The sequence below is a fragment of the Neoarius graeffei genome, chromosome 20 (genome assembly GCF_027579695.1).
Source record: "Neoarius graeffei isolate fNeoGra1 chromosome 20, fNeoGra1.pri, whole genome shotgun sequence".
NCBI lineage: Eukaryota > Metazoa > Chordata > Actinopteri > Siluriformes > Ariidae > Neoarius > Neoarius graeffei.
This window is the reverse complement of record NC_083588.1, coordinates 40,651,788-40,679,061: the sequence shown is the minus strand read 5'-3', so window position 1 is coordinate 40,679,061 and position 27,274 is coordinate 40,651,788. Positions and strand designations below refer to the sequence as shown.

The window sequence follows — 27,274 nt, the reverse complement described above, 5'->3', positions numbered from 1 at the left end:
TGCAGTATTTTCATACTTTTATACTCTTTAATGAAAGGTGATACAAGGCGGAAGTCCGCGCCGTTTTTCAGCAGTCGCGTCACATGACCAACGCCAGCGAATCAGGAAGGTGAATGTCACAGTGACGTTGTCCAATGACGACGCCAGCTAGAGCTCAGCACAGCGTATCCGCGTATTCTCAATGTTTACACAGCACCGGAGCTGACACGATCTGGATTGAATACGTGGACCCTGGCGGATTCCCGTTTCCCAGCGTTTCCAGGCGGTTTAATGTAAACGGACAGTGCATCCGTGAAGAAAACGAGACAGATACGGTCTAATGTAAACTTGGCCTCTGTGTGTCAGCCCTGTAATGATCTGGCAACTTGTCCAGGGTGTCCCCCGCCTCTAACCCATAGTCAGCTGGAATAGGCTCCATCTTGCCTGTGACCCTGTACAGGATAAGTGGTTACAGATAATGCATGGATGGATGGATTTTTAAGCCATTTTTGGTCGACGGCATTTCTTTACATATGCCTAAGACTTTTGCACAGTACCGTGTATATATAAAACGAAACAAGAATGTTGTCTGTGCTATTTCCGTAAACAAAATTATAATTATTACCTATAGTTTTACAATGGGGGCGGCACGGTGGTGTAGTGGTTAGCGCTGTCGCCTCACAGCAAGAAGGTCCGGGTTCGAGCCCCGTGGCCGGCGAGGGCCTTTCTGTGCGGAGTTTGCATGTTCTCCCCGTGTCCGCGTGGGTTTCCTCCGGGTGCTCCGGTTTCCTCCACAGTCCAAAGACATGCAGGTTAGGTTAACTGGTGACTCTAAATTGACCGTAGGTGTGAATGTGAGTGTGAATGGTTGTCTGTGTCTATGTGTCAGCCCTGTGATGACCTGGCGACTTGTCCAGGGTGTACCCCGCCTTTCGCCCGTAGTCAGCTGGGATAGGCTCCAGCTTGCCTGCGACCCTGTAGAACAGGATAAAGCGGCTACAGATAATGAGATGAGATGAGTTTTACAATGGCTGCTCGAACACAATGTTCTGGGTTTGAGCCCAGTGGCCGACAGGGGCCTTTCTGTATGGAGTTTGCATGTTCTCCCCGTGTCTGTGTGGGTTTCCTTCGGGTGCTCTGGTTTCCCCCACAGTCCAAAGACATGTCAAGTCAAGTCAAGTTTATTTGTATAGCACTTTTAACAATAGACATTGTCGCAAAGCAGCTTTACAGAATTTGAATGACTTAAAGCATGAGCTAATTTTATCCCTAATCTATCCCCAATGAGCAAGCCTGTGGCGACGGTGGCAAGGAAAAACTCCCTCAGACGACATGAGGAAGAAACCTCGAGAGGAACCAGACTCAAAAGGGAACCCATCCTCATTTGGGCAACAACAGACAGCATGACGATAACATTAACAGTTTTAACATGAAGTCAGTTTCGTTGATGTTATAAACTCTTCATTGATGGAAATTTGGGTGCAAAACTGTTCAAACTGTAGTCCTCAGCCATAAAAGCATTACTGTAAGTGTCCAGAGTGTCCTCCAAGTGTGACTTTCACCTGTTCATTAGATTTAAATTTAATTATTTATTTCGGTCATTTCAACTTTCAATAACATACACACTGGTTACATACATATCAGCAAGAAAGACCGAAAAGGATTAGACTGAAGCAAAAGCTTATTGCGTCTACCCTTATCACATTTCATAAATTAAAGACTGTCTTTTTCTTTTTTTATGCCAAAGGAATTAAGGAAAGAAACAAAAAGGAAAAAAAATTAAAAATAAAATTATAATAGTAACAAGAGTATCTTGTTAGGACTGGGACTGTTTTGGCCTCTAGAGGCCGCTGTTATTTCCATCTTGTCATGTTTGTTTTGGCCTCTAGAGGCCGCCACTATGTTTTTGTGTTTGTCTTGATTGCCTGTTTCCTGCCCCACCTTGTTCCTTAATTGTTTTGTGTATAAATACCCCTCTGTTTGTTCCCTTGTCAGGAGTCTTTTTCCTATGCTATTAGTGCTAGTTCCTGCTGTCCCATGTACCTTGCCTGTGTCTTTGTATTCTTGGTTTTTGCTTCTTTCTTTTGGACTTTGTGGATTTTGTTTTGACCTTTTGATCTTCTGAGTGTTTGAGTTTTTGCCTCTTCTTTTCTTAGTTGGATTTTGGACTTTGACCCTTTGGATATTTTTGTTTTTTGTACATCTTCTGAGCTTTTGGATTATCCTTTTGTTTTTTCCTTTGCACTGTATATAGTGTAAATAAACCGTTTTTGATACTCTACTTTCGCCTCACACCTCCGCACTTATCATCCCCCTGGTGGCCTAGTGGGGGTTTGCTGGATTATCATGCCAGTGACCCGGGTTTGTATCCCAGCAAAACCCTTGTTCAATTCAATTGTATCAATAGATTGAATTGAACAATAGATGTTATATCTATTGTTCAATTCAATTGTATCTATTGATACAATTCAAGTTTTCAAGTTTATTTGTACAGCGCTTTTAACAATAAACATTGTCGCAAAGCAGCTTTACAGAATTTGAACGACTTAAAACATGAGCTAATTTTATCCCTAATCTATCCCCAATGAGCAAGCCTGTGGCGACGGTGGCAAGGAAAAACTCCCTCAGATGACATGAGGAAGAAACCTCGAGAGGAACCAGACTCAAAAGGGAACCCATCCTCATTTGAATTGAACAATACAAAAACTAAACTAGATACTATCTATTCAATAGTATCTATTGTTCAATTCAATTGTATTGAACATTTTGTTCAATACAATTTTACAGCTTTCAATTTCAAATGAACACTAAAACATGCATATTAATTTTGACGTTTTCGTATTCTGTAGCATTACATATCAAGTAGCTGGATCAAATTTAAATCAAACCATTTTTATCCAAACATATTTCATATCTCGGTTTTGTATTTACTGATAATCTTATGTTTGTATGCTTTTTTAAAGCCTTTAAGTGTGTTACAGTTTAATTTCATTTTCAAGACCATTCCATAAATTAACTCCTGTTATAGATATACACCTCTGTTTCACATTTGTTCTGAACTTTGTTTTAACAAACATATGAGTTCCTCTCAATTCATAATGACTCTCTCTGATTTGAAAGAACCTCTGAATACAGTCAGGGATAGGTTTTTTTTTTTTTAAACATAAATTGAGCAATTTTGTAATCCACAAAATCATGAAATTTAAGGGCATTCAAGTTTATAAACGATTGGTTGGTTCACTATAACATACTTTGTGTATGATCCTAATAGCTCTTTTCTGCAATATGAAGATCGGGTTTGTGGTTGTTTTACATGCATTTCATATGGGGCCATCGTCTACAGGAGCAACGTGATGAGACTCCAGCCAGACATAGGGCATCAGGATGGATCAGGCAGGTCCGAAGAGCAGAAGAGGTCAGCATCTCAATCTCAGGATTGACATGTAACTCAGAGGGACAGATTTGGGGGGGGGAGAAAACACAGGTTGTTAGGTATGCCCAATGTCACCTGAATAAATGAACAGTATTTTTTTTTTCATGGTGCGGTTTCCATCAAATCCTGCACTCTGATTGGCTGGTGAGCGGGTCCGTATCCTACGGTACAGACCCCAGTTACAGACCTCTGGTGACTCGCTCGTTCACAACAACAACAAACATAGTAGAATTTTTTGCCAACATTTATCTTTTTTTATAAGATTTATTTATAAGATTATCAAAAATCTTACATTTTTGCCAGCATTTCTCAGGAGAATAACAATTTTACAGCATGGATAGCGATAACAACAGTCTTCACAGCGAAAGCAAGTTTTACTACCCTGAGGAAGAAGAAATAAAAGAAAATATTTCAGGAGAAAGCTAAAAACCTGTAACTGTTGCTAATGCAGAGCAAAAACATGGCTGAATCCTGAATGACTCAATTTTTTATAAATAAGGGACTACATAGGCGGCAAAATGTAATTTTTTTTTTTTCCCTGCCATGGAAGTGCACTTGTATACCAAGGAGGAAGCAATTTGCATTACAGCCGTGAATGAGGATTCAAAATGGCGACTTGGCTTGGTTTTCCCTTTTGGGCGCTCTCGTTTTCTGCTAGAATTTGGTAAAGAAAAAAATAAATATATTTACCAGCTTAAGGTCGGTCCGTATGGTGAAATACCTCGGCCCAGAGGGCCTCGCTCAGTACTTTCAAGACCTCGGTCACGGTATTTCACGATACAAACCTCCCATCTGGTAAATAACATATATACAACCCTGATTCCAAAAAAGTTGGGACAAAGTACAAATTGTAAATAAAAATGGAATGCAATAATTTACAAATCTCAAAAACTGATATTGTATTCACAATAGAACATAGACAACATATCAAATGTCGAAAGTGAGACATTTTGAAATTTCATGCCAAATATTGGCTCATTTGAAATTTCATGACACCAACACATCTCAAAAAAGTTGGGACAGGGGCAATAAGAGGCTGGAAAAGTTAAAGGTACAAAAAAGGAACAGCTGGAGGACCAAATTGCAACTCATTAGGTCAATTGACAATAGGTCATTAACATGACTGGGTATAAAAAGAGCATCTTGGAGTGGCAGCGGCTCTCAGAAGTAAAGATGGGAAGAGGATCACCAATCCCCCTAATTCTGCATCGACAAACAGTGGAGCAATATCAGAAAGGAGTTCGACAGTGTAAAATTGCAAAGAGTTTGAACATATCATCATCGACAGTGCATAATATCATCAAAAGATTCAGAGAATCTGGAAGAATCTCTGTGCATAAGGGTCAAGGCCGGAAAACCATACTGGGTGCCCATGATCTTTGGGCCCTTAGGCGGCACTGCATCACATACAGGCATGCTTCTGTATTGGAAATCACAAAATGGGCTCAGGAATATTTCCAGAGAACATTATCTGTGAACACAATTCGCCGTGCCATCCGCCGTTGCCAGCTAAAACTCTATAGTTCAAAGAAGAAGCCGTATCTAAACATGATCCAGAAGTGCAGACGTCTTCTCTGGGCCAAGGCTCATTTAAAATGGACTGTGGCAAAGTGGAAAACTGTTCTGTGGTCAGACGAATCAAAATTTGAAGTTCTTTATGGAAATCAGGGACGCCGTGTCATTCGGACTAAAGAGGAGAAGGACGACCCAAGTTGTTATCAGCGCTCAGTTCAGAAGCCTGCATCTCTGATGCTATGGGGTTGCATTAGTGCGTGTGGCATGGGCAGCTTACACATCTGGAAAGACACCATCAATGCTGAAAGGTATATCCAGGTTCTAGAGCAACATATGCTCCCATCCAGACAACATCTCTTTCAGGGAAGACCTTGCATTTTCCAACATGACAATGCCAAACCACATACTGCATCAATTACAGCATCATGGCTGCGTAGAAGAAGGGTCCGGGTACTGAACTGTCCAGCCTGCAGTCCAGATCTTTCACCCATAGAAAACATTTGGCACATCATAAAACGGAAGATACGACAAAAAAGACCTAAGACAGTTGAGCAACTAGAATCCTACATTAGACAAGAATGGGTTAACATTCCTATCCCTAAACTTGAGCAACTTGTCTCCTCAGTCCCCAGACGTTTACAGACTGTTGTAAAGAGAAAAGGGGATGTCTCACAGTGGTAAACATGGCCTTGTCCCAACTTTTTTGAGATGTGGAGTTGTCATGAAATTTAAAATCACCTAATTTTACTCTTTAAATGATACATTTTCTCAGTTTAAACATTTGATATGTCATCTATGTTCTATTCTGAATAAAATATGGAATTTTGAAACTTCCACATCATTGCATTCCGTTTTTATTTACAATTTGTACTTTGCCCCAAGGCGGCACAGTGGTGTAATGGTTAGCGCTGTCGCCTCATAGCAAGAAGGTCCGGGTTCGAGCCCCGTGGCCGGCGAGGGCCTTTCTGTGTGGAGTTTGCATGTTCTCCCCGTGTCCGTGTGGGTTTCCTCCGGGTGCTCCGGTTTCCCCCACAGTCCAAAGACATGCAGGTTAGGTTAACTGGTGACTCTAAATTGACCGTAGGTGTGAATGGTTGTCTGTGTCTATCTGTCAGCCCTGTGATGACCTGGCGACTTGTCCAGGGTGTACCCCGCCTTTCACCCGTAGTCAGCTGGGATAGGCTCCAGCTTGCCTGCAACCCTGTAAAAGGATAAAGCGGCTACAGATAATGAGATGAAATCACAATGACCAAATTTCAGAGGGAACTAAATTTCACCGATTTTATGAAATCGAGAGGCTGTCTAGTTTTAAAGTTACATATTTACCAGTGTGTACCACACTGGTATTGCGATTGTTTTTGACTATCAGTCACTGAATGCTCTGTATCCTGTTTAAACATTACATAATGGCTTGCATACAGTGGGGCAAAAAAGTATTTAGTCAGTCACCAATTGTGCAAGTTCTCCCACTTAAAAAGACGAGAGAGGCCTGTAATTTTCATCATAGGTATACCTCAACTATGAGAGACAAAATGAGAAAAAAAATCCAGAAAATCACATTGTCTGATTTTTAAAGAATTTTAAAATAGGTGTGAATGTGAGTGTGAATGGTTGTCTGTGTCTATGTGTCAGCCCTGTGATGACCCGGCGACTTGTCCAGGATGTACCCCGCCTTTCGCCCGTAGTCACCTGGGATAGGCTCCAGCTTGCCTGCGACCCTGTAGAAGGATAAAGTGGCTAGAGATAATGAGATGAGATGAGATGAGTACAAGCAGGGACTCCGGCAAAACTAACTAGGACAGCATAACTAAAAGGGGAGAGCCTGAAGGTAACACATGCAGTTTGGCTAATTGGTAGCTCTAAAATGCCCATATACATGTGAGTGTGTGTGAGTGTGTGTGAATGGTTGTTTTCCAAGCCCAGAAATGGCACGGTTGTGGCAGGAAGGGCATCTGGCGTAAAACTCATCTCATCTCATTATCTCTAGCCGCTTTATCCTGTTCTACAGGGTCGCAGGCAAGCTGGAGCCTATCCCAGCTGACTACGGGCAAAAGGCGGGGTACACCCTGGACAAGTCGCCAGGTCATCACAGGGCTGACACATAGACACAGACAACCATTCACACTCACATTCACACCTACGGTCAATTTAGCAACATGCAAACTCCGCACAGAAAGGCCGTCGCCGGCCACGGGGCTCGAACCCGGACCTTCTTGCTGTGAGGTGCCACCCTGGCGTAAAACTATGCTCTAATTAATATGACATGTGGATCAGTAGGGTCTACGTGGAACCCGACCTGGCAAGACAGCTGGGAAAGGAAGAGGAAGGCTGCTCGAAGACAGTCCACACCTTCTTGTAACACACAGTGCTGTTCACGGTTCGGCCGGCAGATGGCGCACTTGTCAACTCGACCACATTTTGCTCCGCATCCAGTCGATTTGGAGACGCATCATAAAGCGGCGGTGTTAATTGACTGATGCAGGGAGAACACTGGAGTCTGTTAATAGCTCAGATGCTGCATTCCAGCGCTGGGCACAAATGAACATGTTGTGCAGGAAGCTCTGATGCTCTCAGCACCCCGGCGCTGGACAGCAGCCAACGCAGTGGTGCAGGCAGGGACGCAGAGGGACGCAGAGAGGAGCAACGTGTCGGTGAAGTGGCACACGTCGAGAACACTGGGACATGAAATAACCTGTAAAGCACGGGGAAATGCGCCGGAACAGCGAGCTGTCAGTCAAAACCGTGAGCGCGCTGATCAAGGCAGAGGACGGGGTTAGGTTCGCAGCCCTCGAGTCTGATGTGTGACACCGTGACGAGGAAAATGCTGCATTTCACTTCACCTTCACTGCCGGCTGTAATTCCTTTCAGTGCATCGGTGCTGAAGAGTTAATATTCGTAAAGTACTGCAGTCCAGCTCCATCAAACCTTCCGAGGAGGATGCCATCGTCGCTGCTCATCGTGGTGGTCATGTCCTCAGTGTTCCTCAACCCCAGTTTTGGCTTCAGCTCTCATTACGACACAGGTGAGGGTCAAGCTCAAATCAAGTGAAGCATAACACTCACTGATCTGCTTTATGAGTGCATTGTAAACACCATGGTGTGATGTTTAATCCTAACGTGATGTGCCTGGTTTTGTGTGTACCTGGTCCTCCAGAACATTCCATGTGGAATATATTTAAAACCTTTATTCACACTGAGACATTTCCAACCAACCAGATCCTGCCTTTGCATGAATTCCTGTCTTGTGTGTGTGTGTGTGTGTGTGTGTGTGTTCTCACAGTGGCCCTGTTACATAACATGGCTGCATGCTTGCCACAGACACATAGCATTGTTGTTTACTCCATGGAGAGGTTCTTGGCTTGCGAAAGGTCTTCAGGACATGCTGAACAGCAGGCAGAGCTGTCAGAGACGATGAGAACAACCTTGACACAATGGCCACCCCACTGATTTCATTTCATGGACACGCTTTATTTTGGGTTACGCTGTATTGAAGCTGTGAGCGTGTATAAACGTGGGGTTGAGGTTGAGATGGGCCCTAGGGGGTCCTGCATGAGGGATCAGTGTCGTTCTGAATGCTCTCCACAGATGTGAGAGAGTGTCTTTGACAGGCTGTGTGCTGAGCATACAAATAACGGCAAAACCACTTCTTCGGCTCAGACGTATCATGCCAACATGCTGATCCAAATTGATCTCAGTCGGAACTGTTAGGGTTTGAGCTACAGTTTTTAGGTTTTGTCACATGTAAGCCACCTAGGAATTTATCATCGTGTCTTTGTTGATCTAAACCATGCTTAGATTCATTCTTCGTTGATTTTAAATGCTCTCCAACCTCTTCCTTCCTTCTGCCCGTCTTTCATTTTGTGTCTGAGAGAGCTTCTGGTTCACCCTGCATACACCCTGAGCTGGTCAAGGGCTTCATTAGTAGTGAATTTGGCCTTTCAGTAATGCTCTATTATGTAAACTCTTCCTCAGTACCGCAGACAGAATGGCTCTGCAGTCCACCCGATTAATCTGCACAGTCCCTCTCTTGCCCACCAAAGGGAGTTGTAAAGCCCACAGAACTGCTTCCGTTATCCGCATAAAAGCTGTTAATGAGATATGGTGCAGTTCAGCAGGCCAGGCATACATACATATATATTATATGGATAGGAGTGTTTTACTGGGAAATACACCACTCGTATTTTTTATACGAGCTACATCAAGGATGTGAAGATCCAAAACCCTGACATAAATCTCTATATGCCACTCATGAGGAAATCGATGAATTGTTTTGATAAATTTGGGGACTTTTTGTTTGTAGATGTGTCTGTATAATATAAAGAAAATCACACATTGGCTTGAAGATGTGAAGTTTATCTTCTCGTGTTGAAAAACTTGTATTTTTCATACGAAATATATCACAGATCTGAGTGACATATATTTAAATAATATCGCTTGGCGTTGAGTGGTATATCAGATCTATTCCATTCAGCGAGCATGATACTGAATGAGTCGAAGATGAGTTCAAGATCATGCTAGCTGAATGGAATATATCTGATATACCACGAAAAAAGACAGCCAGTATTATTATTGTCTTTATCCTTAAAAGTACTGCTCTTTTCTCTCATGGTCCCGAGTTTATCCCTTGAACCTGAGGCAGTCATAAGTCTGGTGAATTACTTGATGGATAGAGTCCTCCTGAGTATGTGAGCAGTTCCAAGGAGAACGAGCTTCTGAAGCTCTTCAATTCTGGTGTTCCTAGGGATCTTGTTGGTGTATTTTTCAATTCCCTTTTTAACAAGCCCAAGGGCACCAATGACCAGTGGAATTGTTGCTGTTTTCATGCCCCACATTTTCTCTTTTTCTATCTCTAGATCTTTATACTTTGATAGTTTTCCTGTCTGGTGTTTGTCAATTTATTGGCATCCATGTGAGGTCTTATTATAGGATGTTTTGCCCACCAGATATTGTACGTGTCTTTTGTGACTGATGCATTGGGCATTGATAGAGCTTTAAATTATGCCTCCATCACTTCCATATACTCCTTCCTGGTCCATTTACTTTTTGTTTGCCTTGGGTAGGTTTGAGATGGTGCATTTTGAGGGCCTCTATGAGGAATGTCCTCAGCATGGTATTATTATTATTATTATTATTATTATTATTATAATACATACACATTCGATGGAACAATTATAGATTTTACAAAAAGTTAAGAACAGGAGGGTAACTTACCAACATTGAATGCTGATTCTGATCGAATGTAATTCAGTGTTCTGTCAATCCAGTGTACAAAGTCAAAGTTCTAACAATAAAAATGGTACAAGTCCAAAAAGCCTGAACAACAACCCAACTTATATACAAGCTATATCCAGGATGATAGTTCAAATGCACAGTTACTTTTGGTCATAGTTAATTGTTACATTGCAGTTGTTCAAAATAAAAGGGCTTTGCTGAGTGAAGTCCATGAGTGAAGTCCTCTTGTACTGTCAGTCTCCGTCACTTTTCCTCACCTCCAAGTAGAATTTTGACAATATTTCCGCTATTGCTCTGTCTTCCAGTTTTCCGATGTCCGTTAGTATGTTTTTCTCTTGTAAATATGCATGAAGAATATCCAGTGAAGTTTTGGTAGCCTTTAGGGTGTTCAGCACATCTTTCTCTTTAAATCTTCCACTTTTAATGAAGCAAACCTCGCGGCCATGTTTATGTACAAACTGTCAGAGTCACTCACTAGCGCTGAAGTTTTACATCTCTGATGCGGGTCTTATCCAGCTTTTCCATATATTTAATGTGGAAGATTAAATGCGTGAAGAATATCCAGTGAAGTTTTGGTAGCCTTTCTGGTGTTTAACACGTCTTTCTCTTTCAAAATTCTCTCTAAATCTTCGGCTTTTAATGAAGCAAACCTCGCGGCCATGTTTGTTTACAAATTGTGACAGTCGCTCGTGAGCGCGGACGTTTTACATCTCCGATGTGTCTCTTTTCCAGTTTTTCGATGTCCGTTGGTCTGTTTTTCTCTTGTAAATATGCGTAAAGAATCTATAATGAACTTTTGGTAGCCTTTCGGGTGTTCAATGCGTCTTTAGTTTCAGTTTTCAGTTTATTTATTTAGTACCTAGCGCTGGATCTTCTCTCTTTCCTGGCTGACAAAGAAATGAGTGTGCGCACGCGCAGCAGAAAAGTTTTGTCGTTGGATCTTCGCATGAGCTCCGATGTGCGACATTGTGTTGTCTTGACAACATGCAATATTATAACAATATTGCACGCTCATTCTCCTTTGGGTAGAGTGGATAGATGGAGGAAAACGATATGATAATATAGCATGCCATCAGTAAACCCACTACAAGGGAATAGAATACATTTTTATTCCATGGAAAAAGTGGCCTGTATATATATAATAATCGAGTGAGCCCTCTAGATGAGTATTTAGTGCTCTTAGGGCAAACTCCTATATATGTTTAAATAAAAAAATATATATTTTTATATATATATAATAATTCTAGATATTTCATTCCAATGATGTCACTCCTAGTGTTTTCCCACTGACTTGACGTGTGTTGTCAAAATGGCAAACTGGTTCAAAATTAAAATTGTTTTGATTAACTTGCATGTTTTTTTTTGTGGGTGTCTATATAATATAAAGAACATTACACAGTGGTGCAAAGATATGAAGTTTATCTTCTCGTGTACATGTTCAGCACTCGAAGATAAACTTCATATCTTTGTACAACCGTGTAATATCCTCTCTCTCTCTTTCTCTCTCTCTCTCTCTCTCTTTATGGTGAATTGCTATCGGCTCCCTCCTCAGCTACTCTGATATATGTTTCATAACGGACCTGAGTCAGTGGCAGTCTGTTACAATGACTGGCCGAGTAATGGAATTGAGAATTGATGTTACCATGGCAATATATGGTATGTTGGTTATGTAGGTGTGAATCAAGATACCAGTCATTTTTTGTGCAGGTCGCACACATATCCTTCATGTTTTACACACAGTGTTGGGAGTAATGTGTTACAAAAGTAATTAATTACTGTAATGCATTACTTTTTGGCGTAACGCAGTAATGTAAGGCATTACAGGAGAGAAAACCAGTAATATTTACTCGTTACAGTGCCAGTAACGCACGTTACAATGCATTTTTAACCTGGATTGTTTTGTGTGTTTTCTTCATACAAAGTTCGCGGATCACCGCGAGATCAGCTACTGATAAAAGTCCGCGCAGAACTTTTCACTTCCTTTTACTAACTAGTCACGGACATGGAGACCGACAGGGATCGGAACCAGAATCTCCTTTGTCAGATAGCTCGTTTTCAAGATGGGCATACACCCACTATTTTCAGTTCCTTAAAAATAAGGACTCAAAGAACATTTTAGTTAAATGCACACTGTGTGCAAATCCCAAACCTCTTTCAACGTCTAAAAACAGCACAAGCAATTTGACGAAGCACTTGCAGAGGTGCCATAGCACCATGAAATTAGCCAGGAAAGGAGAGGATGGGACTGGGAGTGATGATAAAACCCCAGCAAAGCAGCCGAAACTGATTTTCACCCAACAAAAGAATCTCCAGCCACGAGAGGTGAGAAGGCTCGTGGCGGAGTATGTTGTGGAAGATATGCTGCCACTTGCCACGGTGGAATCGCCCACCTTCAGAAAAATTATCTCCAAGATCCCTGTCACTGCTAGCAACGACAAGGTAAGCAAGGCTACATTGCCTCAACACGCTCTTTTTTACCTGAATGCTGGATTTGAATGTGATATTAATATCGAAAATGTGGGACTCATTGCCTGATTCTGTCCCAAATTTACTTTTAAAGAAGGGAGAGGACGATTTATCCTTGGTATTTAATTTTAAAGAAGGGAAAGGACGATTTATCCTTGGTATTTAATTTTAAAGAAGGGAAAGGACGATTTATCCTTGGTATTGTGGGTGGGTAAGAAGGTATTCCTGAACATGCTGGTTTTTAGTCTGCAGGCTTCCTGGATGGGAAGTGAAAGAGTCATGACTCATGAGCTAGATTTGCTCTGTAGATTACCAAATCCATTCCAGTCATTTTGGCGAGAATAAAGTAATGTAAAAGTAGTGTAATGCCTTACTTTTTAAATGCAGTAATATTGTAATGTAACGCATTACTTAAAAATGACAGCAAAAAGTAATAAGTAATGCATTACAGTTCTTGAGTAACTTGCCCAACACTGTTTACACAAGGCCTTGGACATGGCAGTGTCCTGAGGATAATCGTACCATAGTATTAATATCTTCGTGGGGACCAGTCATCCCCACAAGGATAGGAATATCTAGCAGTTTTAACCTTGTGGCTGCTCCCCATGAGCCCCATGTGTGTAAGGTAATAATATTGTGGCATGTGACTATAGCTGTAACCTCATTTATTTATGTATTTGCTTGTTTGTACAATTTCTTATGCTCAAGATTGCTTTACAAAGGATGTAACAAACAATAATGGACAGTCTGCGTACCGAATCACATGGCTTCCTTAAAAGATAAATAGATCAAATTAATTTTCCTCCCAGGGAAGAAAGTACGCAGACAATGAGATAAGGTGATGACATTTTTAGAGACTTTTCTGAAACATTCATCATTTTATGAATGCCAGAAATATTAGCGCTTGATCTGTGGGTAAAATGAGTAAATAGTGGTTCAACAAAAGATATGACATCTACCAGCAAAAATCACACTGATGACTACTGGATATTATCAGAGCACAGTTGACTTTGTTAAAGAACATTAAGTCATTCAGGCTGGAATTTTCCTAGGGAAGAAAAAAAAACTGCCAACATTGCAGATCCGGATGGAAATGAAATCACAGAGTAGTGCCTGTAAAAGATGGAATTATCTCAGTAATACTGTACAAACGGGGCTTAGCATATCAGATTCAGCCTCTAAAGTGACGAGCGGATGATTTGAATAATGTGTTAAATAAAATCAATAAACATTACTGAGTGAGAATAAAATTCAGTTTATGTAATACGGCGTCTTTGCACGGCTGCTATTAGGTCTGTGTTGTTCATCTTTAACTGTACCTTCTTGAGGTCGAGCACTTGTGGCTATGCAAATGTGCCACAGAATCTTGAACTGCATCCTCATCTGCTTTAGAAATGAGGTCATTAAAGAAACCTGCCTGTTTGTTGCAATTGCATTTCCTGAACTCATGCTGACTTTATAGGGGGCTCTTTTTATCATCATCATCATCATCATCTTTTTTTTTCCTTTAAAGCTTAGTGATGAATTACTTGATTCTTACTAGAGAGCTTTAAACATTTATTGGTGGACATTAAACAACCTGTGCAACTATAGTTTCTGAAATCATCAGTGTACAACATTGACATGTATGCTTTTTTAACTTTTCCCTGGAACAGGTTGAGCGCTCAGAAGGTCTTTATACTTCTGTTTCTCAATGGCATGTTGTCAAAGCTGTGAAGAAGGGCTGTCTTTAATCGTCATACTGCCTCCCTTCGCCTTGCCTAAGATTTTGAAATGGTCTGTGAAACTTTAATGATACCCGTTATCATCCATCATCGGACGTCATTCACCTGATACTGACCTGATGCAAAACAGGAAAATAGAAGGGCTGTTTTTCTCCCATGTGGTGCAATAAGACATTTAGATGGGATTTTTCTGTGTTACCAACATTCCATAAAGCAGAATGGTTCAATACTAATTGTGGTACTGATTGACTGCTTAGCTGACTGACCTCTTAACTGTGGTCACATGTGATTCTTAGCAGGCTTTACTGGCCAGTGGCCCTGAGCGATTGTCTGCTCCCACGTTGTGGATTCTTGTGTAGATTTAAAAATTTCATTTCACAATATATGTCTCGTGTTTTATCACCGGTTTAAAGCATATACGCAGAACCATGACCTCACTTTTTGTTTATAAATACCTTGAGACCTCAAGAATGGCACAGGAATAGTTTTAAGCATTAACGATGAATCTAATATAGTAATTTTTATGATTAAAGTGACTCATATAGGTAGCGGTCTGAGTGAATGACCTTGACGTCCATAACGTCACAGCAGGAAGTCTATCGGTCTCATGGCCATTTCCGCTATACTAAAACACAGAGCTGACTGCAACTCCGATCCTCCATTTTGAGCTAATATATCGCCATGCCATGTAGATGTGTTACTGGTGGGTGCAGCAACATGACAGAAGGTGGATTTACATTGCGTTCATGGCCCAAGAATGTTCAAACTGCAAAGATTTGGATGCATTTTGCGAGAAGTTCACGGGCACATTGGGCACCTTTGAAGTGGTTTCTCCTCTGCTCTGCACATTTTACTGAAGACTTGTACGAGACCTCTGATCTGTTGAGGAGCGTTGGCTATAAGCCCATATTGAAAGAGGGTGCAGTACCAACAATTAAAGGAAAAGAAAACTACAAGAAAAGGAAAGTATTTATTTTCTTTCTTTCTTTTTTTTTAAAAAAAAAAGGAAAGTAAGTTCAGTTGCACCAGTTCTCCCGGAGCGTGAGCTAAGGGTTGTTGTAAAACCCGGGATGGAACGGGACGGGACATATTATCGCTCAGGCAGTGACCTCCCCGCGGTTGTTGCTAAATCTGGTGACGTCCCGTTCTGTCCCGGGTTTTAGTAATTGCCTGAGCTGAGCAGTAATGGCAGAGTACTCAGTATGGAGAAAATAGAGAATGAGTGAAGCAGCCGTCTGATTTCTCCGCTGGATATTGCTGCCATCTCACCCTTGCGTGGAAGAAGCAAATGAACGGAGAACTGAACAAACAACTGAAAGTTAGATTGTTTCAAAACAATTGGCCACAAGATCGGCCTTCAAGAAGCGAGAACACATACGGGTAAGCTTCGACTCTCATTTGGATACAAAACAACACATTGTTTACCTGCATTTAGATTAATACATGTAACTTGTATTGTGTATTTAAGTTACCGGTATAATTTGCTTCAGAATGTGATTGTCTCAGTTCATCTGATTATTTAATTAGCCTTTTACGTTTTATCAGTGAAAATGCATGCTTGTACATGTATGTTGCATAAATTATAACACCCATCCTGTTTTAATGAGGGTCAAGCCACAATTATCTCATCTCATTATCTCTAGCCGCTTTATCCTGTTCTACAGGGTCGCAGGCAAGCTGGAGCCTATCCCAGCTGACTATGGGCGAAAGGCGGGGTACACCCTGGACAAGTCGCCAGGTTATCACAGGGCTGACACATAGACACAGACAACCATTCACACTCACATTCACACCTACGGTCAATTTAGATGTCACCAGTTAACCTAACCTGCATGTCTTTGGACTGTGGGGGAAACCGGAGCACCCGGAGGAAACCCACACGGACACGGGGAGAACATGCAAACTCCACACAGAAAGGCCCTCGCTGGCCATGGGGCTCGAACCCGGACCTTCTTGCTGTGAGGTGACAGTGCTAACCACTACACCACTGTGCTGCCCTAACCCACAATCAATGAAGTCAAATCAGTCTTAGTTGAGCAAGTCGGTAACGGCATTTCTTACTTTCACCATAAATTTTTATTCATATGACTTTGGTCTAGCTGTCAAAGGCCTCGCCCTTAAAACCAGTTACCGCTGTGACATTATGCACTCAGGGCTGGCTGCCTCAGCGGGGCAGCTCGAATGCCAACTTTACGGTCGATTTTAACTCTCAAAAATATATTTTTTTATTCCCGTTTATGTAGCATACAAGAGTCAAGGATGGAGATACTATCCACTCAGAAATTTATTTAAAAATAAAGGTTCTGCGTATCTCCTTTAAAGATTTTAAAGAAAATAGTTTCCCCAAGACACCTATTTAACTCGCATTTGTAAATGCATTCCTTAGTTGCAGTGAAGTCTGACGTCCTGTTTTCTCTTTCACGGAACAGAAATATTGCAGCAACACCCTCCCCACCCAAAAAAAAAAAAATGCTGCTCACAGAATGTGCCAATTTTTGGAGGATGTAATTGCTGCCCATAAATTCTACTTCAACATCTGCCTTACAAATGAACTGCAGTAGTGATTGTATTTTGAAGTGTCCACATATGACATATGCACTCATGATTTATTCCATAGCTGATTTTTGGTACATACATACTGTTGAGCTTCAGAATTACCTGTGTGGACTTTCAGCACCATGGAGAGTGGATTTCTCGTTCTGCACCTGTGCTGATTTGGAGTCACACTTTTTTTTTTAAATTTAATAATAATAATAATAATAATAATAATAATCAGTTAAATTTATATAGTGCTTTTCTCATACCCAAGGTTGCTTTACAATTATAGGGAGAAAAAAAAAAATCCTACCAAAAGAGGGTCAGGATGTAATTCCAATGGTGTAGCAGCCACAGTCCCACCAAAAGGCACAAGAAAATAAGTCCCATACTGCCTGCACAGCCGCCGCTGGGCAACATCACCTGGAACATTGTGCCATGGATCCACAAAGCAAGCACAGAAGCACCGCCACACAGAGCGCTGGTATTTTCCAAACCACCTGCATAGCCGCCGCGACGCCACCGAGCAACATCACTCGGAACACCACACCAAGCACAAAAGCACCACTGCACAGAGCGCTGGACAGCCCTGATGTTAAAAGAGCAACGAACTCACTGCAGTCCACAGGCAGGCGCACAAGCATCACCCAAGGCAGTCCAAGGCCTGGAGGGAACCGACACCCAAAACTGGGTCTGGAGGTACACTATAACCGGTGGACAAAAAACACACACACAAAAAAAAAATACACAAAACACAAAGAAAAACAAAAGATAAAATAAAATAAAAAGCTCCAGTGAGAAGCGGTAACCAGAATGCGCACAGCATACTCTCAACCGGAAACGGAAGTGATCTCTGTATTTTACAGTTTATCAAGACAAAGAAGTCCAAAATTAAAAGAAAGGATACCTGAAGCCTCCATCCATCCATTATCTGTAGCTGCTTATCCTGTGCAGGGTCGCAGGCAAGCTGGAGCCTATCCCAGCTGACTATGGACAAAAGGTAGGGTACACCCTGGACAAGTCGCCAGGTCATCGCAGGGCTGACACACAGAGACAAACAACCATTCACACCTACAGTCAATTTAGAGCCACCAATTAATCTAACCTGCATGTCGTTGGGGGAAATCGGAGCACCCAGAGTAAACCCATGCAGACACGGGGAGAACATGCAAACTCCACAAAGAAAGGCCCTCGTCAGCCGCTGAGCTCGAACCCAGAACCTTCTTGCTGTGAAGCGACAGTGCTAATCACTATGCCGCCATACCCAAAGCCTAATTTAAAAAAAAAATCTTAAGCTTTAATATAATAAGAAAGTTTATCTTAAATGATGCCTTCGTAAAATAATCTCAAAACGGTTATAATTGCAGAAATGTTGGTGCTGTATTAGATATTCACACCATATCCACAAATGTGAGACCAACAGAATTTAAACAGAGCTTTTGTAAAAATGCCTGAACATACCTTAACATAATGTACACTCTTATCTCCACTCTTTAATTCATATCACATTTTGATTAGTTTTTCAGTCCATCTCTGTGCTTTTCATTGGGGTTCAGAGAATCCAGCAACTTGTCGTTCAGGTGCTGTATCATGGGAAACGGCTGGTGGTAGAACTCTTGCCTTCGCTACCCCTCTGTCACTGTTTGCTGTCATTCCTTAACAGCTAGCCTACTGTCTGAATCAGAGTAAAAAGCAGTCAAAACCACAAACCAGTCTCTGACTACCATATTTAATGCCATAATCTCATTTTACAATCTCTTTATGCTCTTATTAATTGGCCCATGTCTGTTTTCTGTATATTTTTCCCGAAGGTAATAAAGACTAATGCAGAGTGGGTTTTGCCAGGTTCTGGAAGGCAGGAGCACTCCAGTAGTATAACACATCTATGCTAATGTAGTCTGGCTAAGAGAAAGGCTTTTAAAGAACATCTGATATGCGTAATAACTCGACATTCACAGATTCTTTGGACAGTTGTATTCAATAGACATTTCCTGACACAACCCATTATATAACTAATGCACAAAAGAGAATGAGGTATGTACACGGATTTATAAGTGAAGATCACCATCTCAATCAGAAGTATCATGCATTTATTGAAGAGCATGCAGACTGTAGAGTTGTAGGGCAATGCCACTGTCTGTACATCTATCTGTATCGATTTAGTCTGTTAAGTTCTGTAAATATTTTAAACCCAAAGTGAGAGTGGCCAAATTTGATTGATTGATCGATTCATTCATTCATTCATTCATTCATTCATTCATCCATCCATCCTTCCTTCCTTCCTTCCCTCCCTTCTTTCCTTCCTTCCTTCCTTCCTTCCATTATTTCCTTCCTTTCTTCCATGTTTCTTTCCTTCCTTCCCTTCTTTGCCAGCACAATTATTTTTTTGTAACCTCCATGACATTTTCTCACAAATTGAGTCGGTTCCATTTCCCTAAATGTAAATAATAAATTAATGAATGAACACTGTAAATGTATCAGTGTAAATGCATTGTTCACATTCATGTTAATCACCGTGGGCTTTTGTCACATAAGCTTCAATTCTGGCCACTTGCCCAAAATTAAATAAAAACCTCCTGCTCACATTACTATTTGTTGCGTCTCAGCCCAATGCCATGTGAACCACTCTGAAATGATGTGCATCCTATTCATATCTGAATTTGTATGTTTTGAACACGATATCGGTCAGTTCTGAATAATGTGTTCCTGTTCGCTGACAACCCTAGCATGTTGGCATTAATTGCCACATTTTTGTTAAATACTTATTAAAAATACCAGAATTCATACAAATGAGGTTAAAAGAGAAAGTATGAATGCTAACCCCATGTCAACCCTAATCTCAACCTTCATCAACGTTTAAAGCTAGACGGCCTTTCGATTTCATAAAATCAGTGAAATTTAGTTCCCTCTGAAATGTGGTCATTGTGATGTATGTTTATTTCTGTAATTTCTTAAAAAAACCCAGGCCATTATGTGGCTGGGAAGTTATTTAAATTTAGGGGATTCGCAAATAATGTGCATGAAATCGCTCGCTTCACGCAGTCAAGCAGACAGAGGAAGTCCGTGTGCGCATGTGCAGGTTTACCTTCTTCTTTTGGGTTTTACGGCAGCTGGCATCCACAGTGTTGCATTACTGCCATCTACAGGTTTACCTTTGACCATGCACTGACAGTTACATCATTCTGTCACTAAACAAACAGCTGATCACACCGAGGTGCTCGCTGACCGCCGATATTTATTAGTTTGGTCCTGCGTTTCCTTTCCTTCGCAACATAATGTCTTTACTTCTCACTTTCCGTTGCTGTAGTCGGTCTTTCACGTTTCATTTGTGTCCTCCATTTTTCTCTCCTGTCTCAAATTTGTATCCCACAATGCCTTGTGTGAATGGGGAAAGCCCACCACGTGATGCATGACGTAATATCTTGAATTGGATCATGGTGAACCAGGAAAAAGTAGCGGAGAATTTAGGGCCAAATTCTTATTTTTAAAAAACTAATAAAATTGGAAGTCTGTGATTCAAATTCAGTAGCTTTCAGTCCACTAAACAAAAATAATTGGGTGCCAGGGAAATTATTTTTATGACCTAAACTTGAACAATCTGAAAGGCAGTCTAGCTTTAATATGAATTTGCAGATATACAAATCATGTTGGATCTATCATACAATACACAACCATTTCTGAACCCAACCATGTGTATTAAGCACTGTTAGAGCTATGTGACGTTTACAAGAGGATGTTCAATAAACGTGATTTTTGTAACTGATTTGATTAGAGGTATAACAAGCCAACATTTTTGCATTACTAATACAATACAGAGAGTATTGGCTAGTATGTGACACTGATTCAGTACTGATGACTCACAGTAACTGAATCTGGCATTGAACATGCTAGTGGATTAAATATGTCAGTGGAAGAATAAATCAAACTCAATACTGAGCGAGCATTTCAGCCAGTATTGGTTCTGAAGTATTGGATCATGACCCCCATAATGACTGGCCACTTCAGACAGGATAAAGGGTCTTTGTAATTTATTTGATTGACCACAGATTGATATGCCGTATGTCATAGCCCAGAGAGACATGACAAGGTTATGAGGAAAGAAATGACATACAGACAGTAACAACCCAACACACGGCCATATCTTTAGTTATTACATTACTGCGAAGATTATTGAGGAATTTTGCGTTCTGGCCAAATACAGAAGGTAGTTGAGCCCAAATTTATTGCTTTTCAGTCTTATAAAAAGATCAACATTGGCTATATTGTTTAATCAAAGTGTGGGTGAGTAGGCAAGGGTTAAAGTAAAACAATTATATCAGGTTCAACAATGTGTTGCCTAATTACTGCCCTAATTTTCCATCTAAACAAACCATTTTCATTGATGTAGTGCTTTCATTTAGAAATAGTTTATCAGAGGAAATGTTTGACTTTTTGTTTTAAAGAAATGGTACAATATTTATCACAAACATATAGCATTGCAGTGTAGATTTTTTCCTCAATCGTTCAGCCCTGTAACCAGGTTAAACTAATTCGATGTAACATGCAGATGTGGGAAGCAGGACACAAGTGCCTAAACAGAGCATGCTTTTTTGTGGGCAATCCAGAAATGGCTATCCAGTGTCCATGGCACAGGATAATCCATAGTCAACACATGGATATCAAGACAGGGTCGGAAGCAGAACAAACAGAATTTGAAAAATAATGATTAGACTTAGACAAAAAGCATCATAAGACTTTGCAAAGATGGACAGAAACAACAGGGCAGAAATAACCGGACTAATCAGTGTAAGACACAGTACAGGTGAACACATTAGGGCAATCAGTCAACGTCGCGACAGGGGCATAGACAGGACCAAATCCAAAACAAAACCACGTCATAGCAAGCATATAGAATTAATTCAAAATAAAGGTACCAGAGAGTGGTGAAAGGGGGAATGTATGACACCCTGTTTGATTTGGGGAGTCAGTGAACCTAGTCATGTACGGTCAGGCTTACTCTAAGTGGACATGTTTCTGTTAGCTCTGAATATGGAATAAGTTGGACCATGCTCCATCCATCCATTATCTGTAGCTGCTTATCCTGTCCTACAGGGTCGCAGGCAAGCTGGAGCCTATCCCAGCTGACTATGGGCGAAAGGCGGGGTACACCCTGGACAAGTCGCCAGGTCATCACAGGGCTGACACATAGACACAGACAACCATTCACACTCACATTCACACCTACGGTCAATTTAGAGTCACCAGTTAACCTAACCTGCATGTCTTTGGACTGTGGGGGAAACCGGAGCACCCGGAGGAAACCCACGCGGACACGGGGAGAACATGCAAACTCCACACAGAAAGGCCCTCATCGGCCACTGGGCTCAAACCCAGGACCTTCTTGCTGTGAGGCGACAGTGCTAACCACTACACCGTTAGACCATGCTTCTAAATATAAACGTACACAGAACCCAAACTGACATTGTGCAACTCTGAGGCGTAGATATACAATACCAGTCAAAAGTTTGGACACACCTACTCATTCATAGGTTTTTCTGTATTAGGACCATTTTCAACATTGTATGGAACACATATGGAATTATGTGGTAAAAAAAAGGGGGGGTTAAAAAAACAAAATATGTTTCATATTTTAGGTTCTTCAAAGTATCCAGCGTTTACCTTGATGACGCTTTCCACACTGTTGTCATTATCCTAACCAGCTTCATGAGGTCGTCACCTGGGAAGCTTTTCAATTAACTGATATGCCTCGTCAAAAGTTAATTAGTGCAATTTCTTGCCTTCTTAATGCATTTGAGATCATACAGTAAATAACCCTATTGTACAACTGTAGTAATCCATATTATATCAAGAACCACTCAACTAACTAAAGAGAATCGACATACATCATTACCTTAAAGTGCCATTCCACCATTGGATGTATTCTTTGGCATAAAATACAATATATTTTGACAACATATATAAATGGTATCACTAGATAGAGAAATCTTTTAGCTTCAAAATGATATATCAAACATAATTTTTTGACAACGACAAGTATATTAATTTTGCGACCAAAGTCACGTACCCTTTTAATTTCCGCGTGTGATGTCATCAGCAGGTTCCCCTTCTTGTGTACCACGTGACGTGTGGCGTGGCACATATTATCAGCAATGGCGGATAGAACGCGATAAAAATAATACCGATAAATCTAGCTAATACCAATAAATCTAGCTAACTGAAAGATTAACTCAAAATTTTTCGCAATTTTTTTGGCCCCCATATACGAGGAGAAATGACTCTCTCACTTTGGGGGTTTTCTGGTCTAAAAATAGACCGACACGTGGTACACAAGAAGGGGAACCTGCCGATGACATCACGTTTCACTACCGTGCGGAAATTAAAAGGGTAGGTGACTTTGGTCGCAAAATTAATATACTTGTCGTTGTCAAAAAATTATGTTTATCATTTTGAAGCTAAAAGATTTCTCTGTCTAGTCATGTTGTCATAAAATATGTTGTATTTTATGCCAAAGAATACATCCAATGGTGGAATGGCACTTTAAGACACGAAGTGACTTTTAATTAATAAAAATAAAGACAAACCACTGAATTAGAAAATGTATCCAAACTTTTGACTGGTACAGCACGTCTTTGTCACTGCTGGTTATCTGTGACATACATGTTGTTCCTGGGGAAGGAACAGTTGCGTAAACACTTTGGGCTTCCTCTTTCCTGAGTGTGACTTTTACACAACCACAAACGGGGTGGAAAAACTCGTATCGCCGCTAGTCATATAGAAGCTGCACTGTGACTGAAAACAACACTGGTTAAAAAAACAAAACAAAACAATACTTCCCCAACTAAGTGAACACAAGCTGTGAACAGTCTGCCAGCATCAACTCCAGAACTGCTGAGCCATCTGCAACCACCCAGGCCATAAATCCAACTGTGTACATTTAAACATTTTCTGAGTTTTAGTTTTATGGTATTGGAGACAATTTCAATTTAACAGTATGGGAGAGTGGTGGCTCTGGAGAAATCATGTTCTGGAGTCAGGGCAGTGATTGTGGTCTTCCTGGTGGACCAGACAACCTGTTGAGTTGCCATCTGTGCTAAACAAGCAGGAAAGAAGATACTGCCACATCACTATTATTTCACTGTTCTTTCCACATCCTCCATAAGGCATATTAGAAATAATAATAATAATTCCTTTTTTTTAACCTACAATTTCTGGGATTTAGAATTTAGACAGCATATCAGCCTTGCCTTTTCTATTAATGTGTCTCATGTTTGTTTTTGCAGGATATGGTGCTTTTCCTCCTTTAGCCTCTCTCTTTTCTCACTAGCCCTTGTTGACAGAAAAATGAAAATGCTTTCTTAGTGAGAAACGGATTCCCTCTCCCTGACTTTTTAATGAAGAGTGTGTTTATGCATTTCTTAATATCCTGGTCTCCATACACAAATCATTTGTGGATCTAGTGTCCTGCATTATTATAATACCAATTTTATACCACTTCCCATGTGCGGAATGAATCATTCAGGGGCGCAGATGCACACAATGATTCGCAAATGTTGGAGAATCATGGTGGTTTAGTGCTTGTTTTTAAATGATCACTGCTAAAGCAGAGACCAATGCATTCTGTCCTACCTAACTCCAGATAGGTCGGCTTTGCTATGGCACTGAATGAGGTCTGCCATCAAAGTCGTACTGCATCGAAATGCGCCTCAATGTCCACGAATGCATGGCTATCCAACAGGGAGAACGGAGCAAGAGGTTGCTCGGCATGTGTAAAAAGAGAGTAAAAGAAAAAACATGGAACTCTGCGGACCCAGAAAATTGTGAAATGGTACTCCCAAATTATTAATGCGGAGAAAGTACCAACCCCTTCACTACCATGAGCAACAACCTTGATGACTTTATCACACTCTGCCTCTAGGGATTTGACATGGTGGTGTTTGGTTTGGCACACTCCATTTTGTAGCATCAACACCTCGTACCAAGACGACAGGGAAACACATGTACTTTCTTATGAGTGCAAACACAGGAGGTAGATGAAGCTCAGCTACATTCTGAGGCATGCTAAGACTACAGAGAGAAAAAAGAGAAAAAGACAGACACACACACAGAGACAGAAGGGGGCTAAAAAAAGCAGCCAGTCAATCCCTCATGCTGCTCCCTATGCAAGTGTGTCAAACCCTCCTGCTTCAGTAGAGTGTAAAAACTTCTTCTGCCATGGACTGTGTGCTTACCGTACATCCAGCAGAGGATGAGGCAATGGTCTGCTGATCACCGTTGCCACGACAACACATTTCTCTTCCCTGGATCCTTGAGAGACTCCATGTTGCCAAAATTTCTGAATAGACCTCTGCTTCATCGAATATAGCCTTAAATAGAATGGGCATCTGGGGATTTATGGATAGGATTTGTGGCATCTAAATCTATTGTACTGATGCAGACGCAGTCTGCTGAGATGCGCTGAGACGTCCATGATGCAATACAATTTTGACAAAAACAGGGACATGATTCTTAAGTTGCGGTAGAAGTCACCTCACTCACGATCAGAATAACTCGTAATCTGTGCATTAATAATAGTATCAATGAGTCTTTGCTAAAGTTGCACTTGCTGATGATTGGCATTTTATGATATAAAGAATTTCAGCATATCATCTTGCAAGGGTTTTTTTTTCCTCGTTGGGATTCAAATCAATCCAGTATATCGAATTCAGTAACAATAGATACTGTCTCCAAACAGCTTTACAGATGTAGATTTATATTTCAAACAATATTATACAAGCAAGAAGCAATAATGGCAAGGAAAAACTTCCTGACATGACATGAGGAAGAACCCAAAAGGGAACCTATCCATCATGGTGATTCCATCATGGACCTTCAGATCTAATCAAGATTAAATATGCATGACTGTTACCTTTAGCTGAGGCATGGAGAGTGATTATAGACCTGTAATGGATGTGGAATATGAATTGCAGTTGGAAATGTGGGAGGCTTTGGCTTTGCTCGAGACAAGCCTTGGTTAGGAGTTGTTGAATTTCAAGAAGGGGACATAGAGGCGGTGTAGTCAGGTGTAGTCGTTCTCACAAACATCTTAGATTTTCATAACTCCATTTACTGAGCAGGTTTTTACAATAGCTTTTAAACCTACCCAGAAGTCTTAGGCACATGTAAAGCAATGCTGGCGACCAAAAATGGATTACAAAATCTCATCTCATCTCATTATCTCTAGCCGCTTTATCCTTCTACAGGGTCGCAGGCAAGCTGGAGCCTATCCCAGCTGACTACGGGCGAAAGGCGGGGTACACCCTGGACAAGTCGCCAGGTCATCACAGGGCTGACACACAGACAACCATTCACACTCACACCTACGGTCAATTTAGAGTCACCAGTTAACCTAACCTGCATGTCTTTGGACTGTGGGGGAAACCGGAGCACCCGGAGGAAACCCACGCGGACACGGGGAGAACATGCAAACTCCGCACAGAAAGGCCCTCGCCGGCCCCGGGGCTCGAACCCGGACCTTCTTGCTGTAAGGCGACAGTGCTAACCACTACACCACCGTGCCGCCCCGGATTACAAAATAATGAAATGAAATGTTTCAACATTTAAAAAATACTATAAACAGCAGTAAGCCATGATAAATGAAACAAAGGCAATATTTGGTCTGAGATGACTCTTTGTGGGCGGCACGGTGGTGTAGTGGTTAGCGCTGTCGCCTCACAGCAAGAAGGTCCTGGGTTCGAGCCCCGTGGCCAGCGAGGGCCTTTCTGTGCGGAGTTTGCATGTTCTCCCCGTGTCCGCGTGGGTTTCCTCCGGGTGCTCCGGTTTCCCCCACAGTCCAAAGACATGCAGGTTAGGTTAACTGGTGACTCTAAATTGACCGTAGGTGTGAATGGTTGTCTGTGTCTATGTGTCAGCCCTGTGATGACCTGGCGACTTGTCCAGGGTGTACCCCGCCTTTCGCCCGTAGTCAGCTGGGATAGGCTCCAGCTTGCCTGCGACCCTGTAGAACAGGATAAAGCGGCTAGAGATGATGAGATGACTCTTTGCTTTAAATAATAGTTGTCTCAGGTACAATGAATGCAGTTTGATAAGGAAATGAGCTGTAGGTTTTACTGAACATCTTACAGAACCAGCCACAGTTCTTCTGGACACTTTGTCACACTTGTTTCTTCATTTTGCACCAAAACCCAGTAGCCTTCATTACGTTTTCTTTTTTAATCTAAAAAGCGCTCTCTTATGTAATATGTTGCTCCGATGCAAAAAAAAAAATTTCTGTAGCATTTAATTTTGTGCTGGAAAACGAATGTTTGGAACATTAAAATGTTTTTGTACTGACTCGATAAGTCATAAAATAGAAACCGATAACAGTTTGTATGAAAAAAAAATATGGTGCCTAA

General features: G+C 41.3%; 1 protein-coding gene and 1 long non-coding RNA gene across 6 annotated transcripts in view; one reads left to right on the top strand and one right to left on the bottom strand.

Annotated features, from left to right (window-relative positions):
* Positions 1–1,224: 1,224 nt before the first annotated feature.
* LOC132868655 (uncharacterized) lies at positions 1,225–8,092 on the bottom strand. Its single transcript, XR_009650869.1, has 3 exons — positions 7,224–8,092; positions 3,231–3,794; positions 1,225–1,541 (listed from the first exon to the last, which is right to left on the bottom strand). It is a non-coding gene; the product is annotated as an uncharacterized LOC132868655 (long non-coding RNA).
* The window catches only part of aatka (apoptosis-associated tyrosine kinase a), a 79,378-nt gene continuing 59,461 nt past the window's right edge, over positions 7,358–27,274 (top strand). For 2 of the 5 annotated variants that reach the window (XM_060901718.1, XM_060901717.1), the window contains exon 1: positions 7,359–7,949. In XM_060901718.1, the coding sequence (XP_060757701.1) occupies positions 7,865–7,949 (85 nt within the window). In that variant the 5' untranslated portion in view covers positions 7,359–7,864. Of the gene's footprint in view, positions 7,950–12,359; positions 12,598–23,250; positions 23,268–27,274 lie in introns of those variants that run through there. The other 3 variants (XM_060901721.1, XM_060901719.1, XM_060901720.1) reach the window with 3 other exon arrangements.